This window comes from Populus trichocarpa, chromosome 8, assembly GCF_000002775.5.
Source record: "Populus trichocarpa isolate Nisqually-1 chromosome 8, P.trichocarpa_v4.1, whole genome shotgun sequence".
Classification (NCBI taxonomy): Eukaryota; Viridiplantae; Streptophyta; class Magnoliopsida; order Malpighiales; family Salicaceae; genus Populus; species Populus trichocarpa.
In genome coordinates this window covers 2,177,362-2,192,345 of record NC_037292.2, presented here as the reverse complement: position 1 = coordinate 2,192,345, position 14,984 = coordinate 2,177,362, and the positions used below count along the sequence as shown (strand labels likewise).

At 35.4% G+C, this 14,984-nt stretch overlaps 2 protein-coding genes across 2 annotated transcripts; one reads left to right on the top strand and one right to left on the bottom strand.

Moving 5' to 3' along the window:
• Nucleotides 1-2,187: 2,187 nt before the first annotated feature.
• LOC7494952 (ubiquitin-like protein 5) lies at nucleotides 2,188-3,590 on the top strand. The gene is made up of 2 exons (XM_002311979.4): nucleotides 2,188-2,578; nucleotides 3,399-3,590. Exon 1 carries the CDS (start codon nucleotides 2,348-2,350, stop codon nucleotides 2,567-2,569), a length of 222 nt encoding a protein of 73 aa, XP_002312015.1. The 5' UTR covers nucleotides 2,188-2,347; the 3' UTR covers nucleotides 2,570-2,578; nucleotides 3,399-3,590.
• A 4,815-nt stretch (nucleotides 3,591-8,405) lies between these two features.
• On the bottom strand, nucleotides 8,406-12,103 carry LOC7494951 (auxin response factor 18). The gene is made up of 4 exons (XM_002311053.4): nucleotides 11,653-12,103; nucleotides 10,181-11,319; nucleotides 8,730-9,622; nucleotides 8,406-8,631 (listed from the first exon to the last, which is right to left on the bottom strand). Exons 1-4 carry the CDS (start codon nucleotides 11,675-11,677, stop codon nucleotides 8,562-8,564), a joined length of 2,127 nt encoding a protein of 708 aa, XP_002311089.3. The 5' UTR covers nucleotides 11,678-12,103; the 3' UTR covers nucleotides 8,406-8,561.
• Between the last annotated feature and the right edge of the window lie 2,881 nt (nucleotides 12,104-14,984).

Genomic DNA, 14,984 nt, shown 5'->3' with positions numbered 1-14,984 from the left:
TTGAAAGTATATTTTTCTTAAAAAAAATAAATTTATATATTTTTAGTATTTTTTAATAATTTTAATATAATTGTATAAAAAATAAATAAAAAATATTTCAATATATTTTTTTAAAAATAAAATACATCCAAAAACAAAAACTACATTACTCTCCCACAATATCTTAATATATTCCGGTTTTATAGTCCTCATGTTATTTGCGTGGGTAAAACTATGAAATTTACAACTTGAGTTAAAATCTTTTATTTGAGCCTTAAGAACTGATCATCCTACACAACAGAATGACAGATATAAGAAAAGTTTTTTTTCTTTTTTTTTATATCATAAAAGGGTTATTGAATAAAAAAGTATTACTTAATTTAGACACCACGTATTCTTTCATTTACATTTTTAATAATTTTTTACTTTCATACACTTTTAAATTTATATATAATATTTTTTCACATGTCATTTTATTATTTTCTGGACAAAATATCCATTGGATCAGCAAAAGAAAATGGGCTAAAACAGTAGAAGGGAAGATTGCCTGTATGGCATCATGTGCTTTCGTCCTGTATAGTGTAAAGACGACGTCAGGGATACATATAATTATCGGCATATTAACATTCCTCGTCCTTTAAATTTTTTCGTTGATTTTTGAGCCACCGAGGATTCCTCGGCAATGTTTTTGAAAAATCACCTCAGGGAGAAGAACCGTGTATAGATGGAGAAGGGTAAACCGGCAAAGGAAGGGGTGAGAAGAAAAGGTGGTTATTTGACGAAAAGGAAAATGCAGGTTAGAAACTAAAATCATTATTGATTGATTTTATTTATATAATTCTTTAATATATTTTTTTAAATCAAAATTTTTTTAATTTGAAATTTGTATAGGTTTATACTATTTTATATTTAATTTTTATTAAATAAAATAAAAAAATATGATTCGAACTCGTGATCGTTTAGTCAACAAAACTTTGGTACCATGTCAAATAAATATCTCGACTTCATAACTTGAGTTATTATGTGAGACTCCAGGATATGATTTATATAGTTCTCTGGCACATGTTATGTTTATATGATTAATTATTTAATAAAAAATATAGAATGTCATGATTAAAAAATAGTATATTTTTTTAATAAAATAATAAATTCATGTTTCTAAATGATTTTAATAAAATAAAAAAACTAATATAAAAAATATTTTGAATATAAAATTTAAAACTAGAACAATAAACTGTTTTAAATACACTAAAAAAAATGTTTGGAAGCTCGGATCATAACTATACATTCAAGCGCATAGTTACTAAAAGATCCAACTAACAATTACACAAATTATTTGTGTTTATGAATATAGTGGGTTGGGTTTTGATTTGTAATTGCATCCAATCTAATTTTTGATATTTTATAAAATATAAATTTGATTTAGTTACTTTTTTTTTAACCATAACGAGTTGGATATATTGGGTTTGACTAATTTTTTTTATAGATATTATAAAGATTCATGAATTAGATATATTAATCCTACTAGAAACATCATAAAAACTATCATAATTTTCATATAAAAACAAAACAACATAAAAATTACAATCAAGCTTTTTATCAGACAATCAAAACATAATATGATACAAAGATAAATAAAAAATTATAAAGTGTTTTCTAGATTTGTAATTTGACTATGAAAATAAAAGTTTATTATGAATTATTGAAAATTTCATTTATTTTCTCATTATTTATTGATTATCAAGTAATCTCATCAAACAGAAAACATTAGAATTGTAAGATATACTATTACTTCATCGAATCAAACTTCAAATGAGTAGCGAGAAATAAAAAAAGTTTTAAAAAACAAGAAGTAGCTGTGAATGTGAAAGCAAAAGAAAAAAGAAAAAGAAAAGAAAAAAATATTATTTATATAAAGAACTCAAATTATTTTATTTAGCTATATGTGTTAGGTTAGGTTAGGTTGAGTGAATTTTAAAAATCTAAACTCACACTTACTTATAATATCTATTTTATTAATTTTTTTAACTTACTATCATATATAATATTTATATTATCCGATTTTTACTCGTTGGATGCAGTTAGGTAATGTAAACATTACGTATAAAGCTTGAACACCCCTGGCACCCACCAGTCTGACCAGACACCCTGTAATTAAAGACTGTAAAAATATCGCAATAAACGACATCGCTTTCGAGTCAACGCGGAAATCAGTCCAGGCCCCAAGCCGGCTATTGAAATTCCCAACAAATACAAAATCAAACACGCCAGTAACACCCCCTTCCATTCAGTTTCGCTTTGTTATCGCTCCAATTGAAGAAAAGTCCTTTCTATCTAGGGTTTGGGCTTGACAATAATTTCTTTGAAGATGTTGGAGGTGGTGTTGAACGATCGTTTGGGAAAGAAAGTGAGAGTGAAGTGCAACGACGACGACACGATCGGCGACCTCAAGAAGCTCGTGGCGGCCCAGACCGGTACCCGAGCTGAGAAGATCCGGATCCAGAAGTGGTACAACATCTATAAAGACCATATTACCCTCAAGGATTACGAGATTCATGATGGCATGGGCCTCGAGCTCTACTACAACTAGAACAAACATGTAATCTCCTCCTCTCTCATAATCGATTTTTTATGCTGTTTCTAGGGATTTGATTTTGAATTTTTTTTGCGGGATTTTTTTTTTCATGATTATGTGCTGGGGCTGAATTATAATGAAATTGACTCTGTTTTGTATATTTTTTTTCCGGGTGAATTTTAATTAGTCTAATTGCTGGAGTTGATCATAGGTTAATTGTCTTAAATGTTAATCCAGAAGCGAAATTTGTTGACGAATTACTTCGTTAGCTAGCTGTTGATATGCTATAGTAAATATAGTGGATATTGTTCACCAGGAAGGTTTTGGTGATTTCGTTCTAGAGAAGAAAACTAGGCGATGAAGCACTTGGTTTTATATATAAATGGTAAACTAAAATATGTCTCGGTGAATAAAATGTTTAAAACTACTTAGTTCACATTCATTTGAATTACTGTATGCTATTGTCTTGTGCTAATGAGGCTTTAGTCTTTATCTTGCTTTCCTTTTAGGCTAATTGAAGTTGATAGCTTTGTGGTGAATTTGTTTGGTGGCAATATCACTTGCCATTCTTTTCTGAAATCGATATATATATATACTGGGATAGTTGGCTGATTTTGGTTTTCATCCCACAAGATAAATTTTACTTCACTTGTTTTATTATGTTTTTTGTGTCATAATTCATGGTGCTATTTGATAGACGATGACTGCATTAGAGGAATATAGTCAATATGGTTAAGATGCATTTGTTATCATTTCTTTTGATAAATTTGTTGCTTACTAGTTGAGAGAAAACTGACAAGGAAATTTACTGCCACTTTTTTTTGGCTTTTCCTCACTGATCCAGGAATTCCAGTGCAGTATTGCAAGGCATTGTGGAAGATGAAGCTGCCTCTTCTTTGCTAGTAATTACCTACTCTTTGCAACTAGCCTGATGCTTTGTAATTGATGCACATATACTTTTATGAAATATGTAATGACTGCCATGACTAGATTTGGTTATAATATGTTAACTTGCAGTGTGTTCTGTTTGGTACAAGTGTTTCAATTGTCTGTGAATTGGTTGTTTTATAACCGGGACTCTTAGGGTTTCAATAGGATGAAAAACTGGTTGATTGGACAACTAACTAGATTTTTATTTCGCTGATGGCATATGTATGCTTTACGCCTCGATCTTTTCATTTTCCATGAAGACATTACGAGAATGAAATTACTGCTTGTAAACACGCTCCATGAACTATTTTATGTATTAGGACTACTCAGAAGGCTTTCTTCCCAGGAATGAATAGTGTTTTGAAATTGAGGGAGATTGTCGCATTTTGTAGTCTTTTTTCTGAGGTTTGAATCATCATGTGGGTTTGTGGTTTATAGTTTCAATAAACAGTATGCAATATGATCTAGATGCAAGCTGGTCAATATTGCAATGAAGCTTGCACTGCCCATCCACCAGACTAACTGGGCTTTAATGCTATTTATGAGCCGCTGATTGCTGATATTAGCACTTGGTGCACATAGATATTCAACAACTCCTGGTGATTCATAATGCACCCCTGATGTCCATCCGCAATGAATTTAACTTTAGAAACACTGGCAGTCGTTTACATTTGATGTGCCATGAAGGAAATGGAAATATATGATGGAACCATCCACTGGTTCCGCCATTTCATTCTCAGATGATCTTTCCACGGATACTGATTGCAAGGGGTGTCTTTCAAATCTATATGTTTGGTCACTGGATCTGGACGTGATGAGTTGAGTGATTAAGAACTTAAAAGCGTACACGGTTCTTCCTGGAGGCTGTTAGCTGGAATGAACCAGAAGAGCAGTAGTAGCCTGTGACCTATAACTGCTGTGCGTTCTTTCTAGTTATTTTCCTAGCATCCTCCCACTCATGGGGGAAGGGACCAGGGGATATATGTGTGTGCGCGCACTTGAAGCTAAACCTAGCGTAACTGTACCTGAATCGGTTGGCTTAACCATCCTAGAAAATGGATTCCAGGGACTCCAACCTAGCTAACTGACCATGAAAGTCTCGAAGATCATAATATAAGAAGAGAAGCCATTGATTACAACCTCCATGTCAATGACAAGAAAACAACAAGATGCAGTAATTATTTATTACAAGGGCCTCATCGATTGTTCCTCCGTCATCAACAGCGAAAGAGGACATTTTCGAATATACTCGGCCAGTCCTGGACATGGAAGCCATGCCACCAGAGGCTATAGAAGTCCCTGCTCGTGAGGTACACAATGCAGCCTCCCTTTTACTCTCTTTCAGGGACAAGTCCCGAAATTCTTAAACCATAAAACTACCCCTCAAATTGGGTTCGCATGTCCCCATGGCCTGATCTGGACTTTAAAGTTTTAACGAGGCTAGTGTGAGAATCGGCAGTTTTTTTCCCCGGGTATTGAAATGGGCCAAAGCCCAAAAACACAAAAAGAAGCAAGACAGAATCTAGGGGTCTAAAGAGCTCTTTTGGGACTGCATCAAACCTTTCAGTTCCTCTCCGTCCATATCAGCTCTAAATCTTGGTGCTAGCATCTAATTTGCCAAAGTCTCAAGGGCCCAATAATCATGGTCCAGGTTTATTGGGCCATTCTATTGTGCTCGCTGACGATCCTTCGGTTTTGCCCTGAACTTCCATGTTTGTTCGGTTCCTATACAAGAAAAAAGAAAAAAGAAAAAGTCGTAACACAAGAGATAAATACCTCGTATACACTTATTAGATGAAAGGAGAAAGAAAACTCGTGTGAATGATAAGACTTTTTTAAAAATGTAATGCGTTTTGATCGACTCACTTTCGTTACATTTCAATTGTTTTTTAGTTGAATAACATATGATTTATACATATTTCTTTATAAAATATCAAAGACTATAAAAAACAGGTTAGTATTTTTAAGATAATTTAAAAAAACAATTTAAGATATGATAACATTTCATTAAGAAATTAATCCTAGACAATTCTATGACTTTTTAGTATTTTTTAAGAAAAATATTTGACTTGCATTAATATCTAATTAATAAATAAACTGGCCAGTGGTATCAATGATAATCACCTGTGACTGAAGGGTGTTTGTATGTATGGTTTAGAGATTTGGTTGTATTTGCAACATTTTTCAATGGCTTGTCATACGGAGAAAATGACACTCAAACGTGATCAAGGCGTAGACAGATGGTTCATTTACGTAGGGCTTAATCTTTGTTGCTCTAGGGCTTTCGGTGGAGGATGAGTGGCTTCAAAGCTCGTGGCCAATAAACAATCTCACAGAACACAACATGTTGTGTTGACAAAAATGGCTTGTTTTCTTGACAGTTGTAAGTTTGACGAAGTTAATTAAACAGTTGCTTGCTTCAATACCTCACTGCTTTAAAATAGCCTTTGTTGTTCTAAGTTTCTGTTCCACGCACATTCATGCTACAATAAAAGACAGCTCGGAGGCTTCCAATTCCCATGTCGGAAATCTGATTTCATGGAGTTGACCCCCGAGCCATATCAATGGAAATTCTTGGATCTCGGTCTATAAAATAACACGAAAGGAAACACAGCATGGCATCAATAACATGACATATTGAAACTAGCAAGGCTCGGCAGATTCAATGCTATGTTCCCTGTCACTTTTGCCTTGTACAATCATCCTCCCCCTTGGCAATTTTCATGGTAGCCCTTTTCTCTTAATTCCTTTTTGCGTGTTTATTAAGTTAGGTTTTTTTTTTCCTTCTTAAACCTATATTTCATCACACTTCTCGTGATTGATCAGTAGATTTCCTCCCAGCGCACGTTCAAACTCGAGCCTCCCCAATATTTATATATAAAAGCCAGCTCGCTCGAATTTAACTTGCAACGGTAAAAAATGTTCTCGGCGTTGCTAATCCTTTTACACTGGGATAGATATATTGTTGATGGTTGAGAATTTTTGACAAAAAGTATTGACTGTTTGCTGGACACAGTCAAAAAAGCATCCCGTGGGAGGAGGGCTCGGCCATCAAAACGGCACATTGTATGAATGGTTGACCTTGGCCTCATCATGTGATTAGCTATTAATTAACTAACTGTGATATTATTTTGTATTGAAAAGAGAAAGAAAGAAAAGGAGACGAAGAAGAAGAAGATACGATGTTATGTTAATGTTAGTGATCTTTTAATAATATGATGGATCCAACGCTAGACATGTAGAATGTGTCTTGCCTGTTATCTTTGCTGTCTCATGTTCAATGTTACTGCTCTAACAAATGTCAAAGACATGCACTCTATCCACATTATTATTATTATTATTTTCTTTTAATTTCCTTTTCTTTCTCTGTTTTTAGGTTATGGTCTCTCATGTGCACATGTTTTGAGTAGATTTATTATTATTATTATTATTATTATTATTATTCAGATTAATTTTGCTATAATTAACAGTATTTATTCATTGAGATAGTTTATTCTTTTTTTTCCTCCAAGAATTTTAGACAAACCATCCATATTAAAATTAGAACATTCAAGATATTTTTACTTTTGTGATCTCTTTAAATTCAAAATGAGTAAATTCATTAAACACCTCGACGATACTATCTTAGTTGATATTAGTTGATCCTTAGTGAGAGTAAACCAGTACCATATAATTTGACAAAAAAAAAAAAACCTCTAAAACTGGATTTGACCCTTCAAAATATATGTATAGAAACATATGAGTTTTGTAATTTTTTTTTATTAACATGTGTGTTCGGGTTAATTTGTGCGTACCTTGAATAATCCTACGGGTCTTGAAGTTAATGATCATATAACATTTTGATGGTTCTGAGATTTGTAGAACTCAAATGGATAATTTCTACGAAACAAACCTAAGATTTGTCCAGTTTAGTTGTATCTGGAGGTTGAATTTTGTAAATTTAAGAGAGAGAGATGGTGGCGGTTAGCTTGAGGTTTGTGTTGGTGCGTGTGTAAATGCAAGCTAGCAGAGGTAGTGAGGGGGTTGGCATTCCTTGACTCACGAATCTCTGTCTGCCTAGTGTAGCATTAAAAAAATCCCACTTAAAGACCTTGCTCCTCTGCACTCGCAAACTTTTCAACACTTGTTTAATCTGTATATGTGCATGCAAGTTAATCTTTTTTTTAATGTGTGCACGATAATTCAAATCCCGATGAGATAGTTTATTTTCTCAGGATTTGCTGAACAAGACCGGTCCGGGTTAAAAGCTTGTTTTTGCATTTTAAAAATGTAATTTTATAAATACGCCAAGTCAATATAAAAAAAGTGTATTTAAGATAGAATGAAAAAAAATTCAGTCCCGGTTGATACGTAAACAAACCTAAGAATCTTCTTAATCGTTGAAACAAGAAAAAAAAATTGATCATGCACCTAATCAAACGGAGATCACAAGCTGAATTTAATTCTCACGTTCCCCCCCTGCTACCGGGCTAGATGTCATTTTATTCTGGTTTAAAGCTATTGCCCTGACAGAGACGTGTCGGGCAATGACTTTATTATACTAAAATGTACATGGTCATAATCTTCTGTGTCATGCTATTATTTGACAATCTACCGTAACTCTGACAAAAACTGTTGCTGCCTTGAAAAGTTTTGTTACCTGGCAACAAAATTAGATGCCATGCCACTTCTTTTGACATTTCATAGCCACAGGCAATTTGATAGAAGGAGCAATTTCTAAAACTCAGAACAAGAATTGGTGGAGACACTCTCAGCATCAACCACTATTGTTCTTCGCAGAGACTCCAGCGGGCATGAAGAGTTATGCCAAACCTGCATAATATATACACACATACACACAGACAAATCCAGCATATCCTTGCAAGCTAAAACAAAATGTAAGACAACGAAATTTCATGCCGGAATTGAATGGCATCGGTGATGAACATAAAAGTCATTTCATTGGAAAGTTAAATCATATCCCAAAAGTGGATGGAGTGGACTTATCCCACAACTCCCGATAGACAAAATACGTGAAAAGTTACAATCAAAACAAATGACTTGCTAACTGTACAATTCGATGGAAGTTCCTCATTGTCTACCTTCCGAAGTTGTCTCTACTTGCATAAGAAAGAATTGTTAACCTTCTTGCTGTCTTCAAAAACTCACTGTCAAGCAATTAGAAGTGCAATCCATGAGCAAACTGTATAAATAAAACAAGCCAAAAAAAAATGTAACATGTAAAAAGGGGATGGAGTGAGGATACCTAAAGGGCTCATCTCCAGCGTGTTTGGTGGCGCCAGCTGCATCCCGGTAAAGCACATTGCTCAGCATCTCTGAACTCTCAATGCCAAACATACTAGCCAACTTTCTGTGCAGCTCTTCGTATGAACCAAGGACTGATAGGTCAAGGGTTCGACCAATATCCTCTGATTCCAAGAACACCTTGCAATGATCAGTCTCCAGGCCAAGATCAGTTTTTTGGTGATCCTTGTACCAAGTAGACCTCTCATCTGAAGAATTTTCCATCGGGCCATTCTGTTGTAATGCAGAACCAGACCCATCAGAGCTGGCCTTCCCTAGATTTCCATCTGATGAACTGTTTGCATTTGTATCACCAGAGCAGCTTTGAGAACTCTGCTGATCGGTAACAATAAGCTGACCAAACAGTACAAAGTGGGGTGTCTTTGTTTCACTGCTTTCCTTCAAACTCTGTGAGGAATTTCCCATTGTCAGCAAGCAAGAAATATTCTCACTTTTTTTAGTATTGCCCATGAAGTTACCACTGGAGATTCTAGAAGGCGAGGCAGCATGATCACGTCGCTGGAAATCAACTGGGAACAGTCCCGACTGCAGTTTGTTGAAGTGGAGATCTGATGAAGATAGTTCAAATTGAGCATGCCTGGCTCCCTGTATGCCTGCAGGAATGTTATCTGAGACACAGCATAAGGGACTGTTCGACCTAAGCGGGATGCCGGTAAATGACGGCATTGGAATTTGACCAAGTAAGGGAAAGTCCGGGGGTTGTGGAAGTCTCAACTTCTTTCTTGGGGGTGAGAAGGGTGAGAGATGAATGGCTGGCATGTTTGATACCAGTTCAGCCAACCATGGGCTAACGCGCTTCACATTCTGCAGTAGATCTGGCTCATCCCATGCTACCTGAAAAATGAAAACATGAAAGAAGATATAGTCAGGAAAATAATTCAAGCCTAAGGCAGATCATTTGCAGCGTGCTCCTGTTGATGAAAGTGTATTGGCTATTTCACTAATTTCTTCCTATTGTTTGCAAACAACTAAACTAAGAAAATATCAGCAACAATTTTTTATGCCATTATATTCAAGAAATCATAACCATGCAAAACTTGCACATCCATAAAAACAATAAATTTGTGGTTAACGAGTGATAATATTCAGGTCAAGAAAAGTAACACATGCTAAGGTGTGTGTGTCAAAAAAATGATTTTTCTTTGGAATGAATTACTAAATAAAATGAAGTACTCGAAATAGCAGGACAGCTAGCATCTTGGACTATAGCTGAACTTTTTCAGAGTCACCAATCCAACTACATCATATGTTGCCCAATTATATCAATTTTATACAAATACATCATTCCAAATCAATAATAAATTCAACAGGTAACAGGAGAAAAGCAAGGCAGTAAGTACTGAAGATCAACAAGTAGAGAATTTCCACATCCAAAATTGAGATTCACGGTACCTGTAGAAGTCGCCATGGAGAATTTGGCCAGCGGATGGGGTCAGCAAACTGAACAGAAGATATAGTTCCCATGAACCAGCTAATCCGAGACGAATCCTCGGTCTCAAATGCCATTTTGAACCTCATCCCTGGACACCACTGAATATGCATTGCAGTCCTCACAGCTGAGGCCCTTACACAAAATTCTGGAGTACTCGCTCTTGGATAATAGACAACTTCAAAAGGTTGCCCATTGGCTGCAAGAGATGCAGCTTCAATAACAGACTCGGGCTTCACTTTCCCCTTCATATCCCCATTACCATTCCTCCTCGTCAATTTACTCTCATCTTCCCTCAAAAACCCAGAATAGCCCCCAAATGAATTCCACCCCGATGAGCATTCATTTCCACCACCGATCCCTCTCTTAGCACGTCTAATTCCAACACAAAGGTCCCCATTCTCTGCTCTCAAAAACACAATAGAGTCCCCAGCCACAAGCTTCTTTTGATTCACAAAATTACTCCATCCAGTAGTCAACAAATGGCGACGAGGAGTCCCTCTGTAAATATGCCTAAATTTCCAAGTCTCTCCGTGCACATCCTTGGCAAGAATGGTCTGCACAGGAGGCTCAGCGGTGTAATCCAATCTTGGAAATATAGTCTCAGCGCAATAACGTGGCACAGAGAACCCACCACCATTATTAGCATCAGATTGAGTCAATGTCTTGGCAAAAGAAGCAGGCTTCTCTTGAGACTCAATCCCGTTAGGCAACCTATCATCACTATCTTCACCACAACCATCTCCAAACATTAAATCACTATTACTGGATGGGGTTAGCCTAATTTTGGCATAAACCTCATCAGTTTCAGGTTCTGCCATGTACTTAATAGCGGATACCTTACAAGGGATTAGTGCAGGAATCTGAAAATGACCAAAATCCACACTCCCCTGAGCATGTTCAGCATGACCCTGAGGAAAATAGAAAACTTTCGAGTTAACTGCTGGCATTTGAACCATGCTACCAGCACAAGCATGCCATAATTGTGAATCTAAACATTTTTCTGCCACTCTCATTTGTTCCTTTGGGGGATTCATAACTTGAAACTCCCTAATCATTGGACCACTATGTAGTTTTGGGATTTGAAGAACCTGGGTATAACCTGAAATTTGCAAGAGAAAAAAAAATTAAATTACATGAGAGAAAAGAACATCATCTTTATTGCTCGGATCAATTGCATAATATATCTATCACATGGTTTTTTTTTTTCATGCTTAACCATCCAAAAGCAGGGGGAAACGAAGATGAGAAATAAAAAGATCAAGCTTTAATAATAACAATTTTTAGCAACAATTAAATATGAAAAAAAATCAGTTATAACTTGTGAAGAAAAAAACAACAAAGATTTTGAGATGTTGATGAAAATTAATTTACTCTGAACAAAAAAAAGCAGAATATTCTAATAAATCTCAACCAAAATCAAAGAACAACTTACCGTCTCTAAGTTTTGCTTCAAACATAAATTCTGTCAGGGAGAGACAGAGTAAAGCACAAACCTTAGCTTTACAAAACACAAAAGTTGCAAAACTATTCAAAGGGTAGAGATCTTAGTAAGAATTGAGTAGGCAAGTGTAAGGGTATGAAGGAAGGGAGCTTGTTAATGGGTTTTTAAGAGTGTGCTTGTGAGCTTGCTTCTGCCGACCAGACTCGCAGGGAAGGATTTGACAAGAGAAAAAAACAAAGGGGAAAGAGATAGTAATTGTTTTATGGGTTTTCTCGAGGAGGAGAAAGAGATTGGGTGGCTTTTAAATTATGTGTTTTGGATCACAAGAGTCCACCATCATACCCAATCTTCAGGTGAAAATGAATCATCATCTCTCTGTGATTTCCCCCCCTCTTTTCTCCCCTTTGCTAATTTTCTACTTTATTCGCTTGTAAATAGAAAAACATTAATACAAGAAAGTGTTTATAAGTACTTTCAACTCCAGTTTGGTCTTTTCTAGCGCGTGTGTTTTACGCTCTGATATTTTTCTACATTCTTTTTACTGTGCTATTTTCATTTTCCCTTCTTTTTTTATTTTATATCTTGAGCCTGGGCCCTCGGTCATTGAGTTTGTGTTGATTCTCTTAGTTATATGAAAGATTATATTTCTAAAAAAATATTAAAAAATTATATTCGACTCTTAAATCTTTTAAAATAAGTTTTAAAATATCAACATATATTAAATAAAACAATGGAATATGACACATATCAGGTTAAAATCTTAAAAAAAAAAAAAGTGAAAAGGAAATTGTTAAGATTAAGAATTGTCGTCTGGTGTTTTAGTGCTGGGACGATGGAATTTTAAATTGTAACTTGAAAACTTGCAAGCACAAAGCATGCCTAAGCCAGCTCTAAACTATCCTAGCTCCTTGGAAGGTGACAAACACGCGATACCAAAAAGAAAGTAAGGGTGTTTTTTCTTACAGAAGTATCCAAGTAATTAAATAAAAGGAGGGGAGAATTTTTTTAATAAATAAAAATCTCCATCTTACTTGCCTGAAGATTAGATAATCCCCCAACAAGAGAAAAACTGGCTTCGCATCACAAGGGTTTTGTCAAAGGTGTAGCGAGTTGTTTAGGCTAAGCTCTGAAATCAAGGCAGCCAAACCCAGATCCTAACCAGATACATTTGACCGTAGTTAAAGCTCATCCAAAGACAGTGAGACCAGTGCCCTAACTCTTTGGGATAACCGTGGTTAGTAGTTTACTGGTTCCGAGGGTTATGGTCGATTAACTATGGTCACTGGTCAACACCCTGGACTCACTCGCCACTGGTTGTTATGCGTGCTTCTGATTTCTTGGTAGGAAAAGAAGATTTGGTCATGGTAATTTTAGGGTTAAGGGGAGTAGAAACACTCCCTTATCAATTTGGATTGTTACGCTGAAATCACACAAGGGCACCCTAGAATTAGGGTTCGTTTGGATTAGTTTTTTGGGCCATGGTGCCAGCGGGGACCTTATTTTGCATATGACTTGGAGATTGGAGAACTTAGGCGGTAATGCTTGATGGTGACAATGAGATCAAAGAGGAGTTAACATGGTCTTGATTTTATATTGGTTGCATAAATACTCCAATTTGTTTGGTACTTGTTGATCAAGACATTGGTCGGTCTAATTAGGGAACATGAGTTTAGACTGGTAATTTTCTTGGGCTGCAAGGTAGAGTCATGGGTCGACAGCATTCCCACGAATTTTAATGGCCTGGGGATCTTGAACTTGTTAGGTTTAATATGGAGCTCTCTAATCAGTGTACATGGACATTTTACTCGCAACAAGCCATTCCTGGAACAAGAACAAAATTACTGAGTTCTTATTTGCAATACATGAAGAGCTTGAAAGGAAATAAAGTGGGAATTATAGAAAATGGAGGCAGTTGCCATCAAGATACCCATGCTGGTGATGTTTTTCTGGCCTGTGCTTTACTGAGTTGTTGTTTTCAAGTGATAGAGTCAAACTGGCTCCGGCGATGACAGTGGATGGAGCTTGCTTGCAGGGAGGTAATTAGCTCACGCCGGGCGCTGGTTTCACGGAGATAACATAAAAATGGGCCACAGCCACACATCAAATCGAACCATTTATGTGACTGGACCTGGCATAATTATAAGCTGGAGACGTCGGAGTTAAAATAAATAAATAAATAAATACTTCCATGGTTGCGTGTGCCTAAATTCCTGTTAAAACTTTGTCCAAGAGTTTTAATTGTTGACACAGACCCTGCACCAACATGGAAAGAAGCAGCCCGAGGTTGTGGACACCATCACCCCACTGGTTATTGAAGGAATTAATTATCTCATTAACTATTACACTACAAATTGTCGGGTTTTTTTTTACCGTCGAAGGCTTCAATGTTTATTTTTTCAAACATTATAGTCGGAGGTCCGTGAAAAATGTAATATTTTTTTAATTTGTTTTTTAAGCATCTGATTTTAAATGAAAAACAATTAAAAAAATTAAAATAAAAAAGACAATAAACATTAATAACATGCTATAAATTTCATAAAAAATACACTTTTAAAAATAAAGTAAATTATATAATTTCAGTATCTCAATATTTTTTTAATTTAATTTTGGTATAAATTTTTATTATTATTATATTTCCATCTTTGAAAAAGGAAAAAGAGAGGTGGTGTCCCTTTCATTTTGGTTTTTTTTGTTCTCAATTAATCATCGATTAAAACTAAATCATTGAAGAAAAAAAAGTTTAAGGACAAAAAATTATGGTTTTTTCTCTATTTTTAAAATTTAAAATTTTAATTAGTATCTCTTTTCTCTTTTATTTTGTTTGAAGTGTCTCTTTTAAATAATGATTATTTTTTTAGTTATACATTTAAATTTGAAGAATTTTTTTGATTCATTTATAATTATTTTTTATCTTTCGAATGAATGAATTATGTAATGGTTTTTTTTATTTAATTAATTTAATTTGTGTAAAACAATGGGACAACAATGGTGGATCGAAGTTCAAGAACCTTTCGCAGTGCCAACAATTTATTGATTTTCAAGTGAGGGGGGGGGGGGAGCAGAAAACTCTATTTCGATCATTCTCTCTCGCGCACACAACCAGGGGGGGGAATGAACATGCTAGCTTTTGCCAGAAACATTCTTGAGAATTTCCCTCAAGCCTAAAACACCAGGAAAGTGACTCTTTAACCAGACATATAGGATACAAATGGAGACGAAGGGAACAAGACAGAAACAGTTGGGAGTGAAATAAACACTGAAAAGGACACCAGTAGTGTTTTGTCCAGCTTATCCATCCATTGCTTTTCCCCAGCAAACAAGAA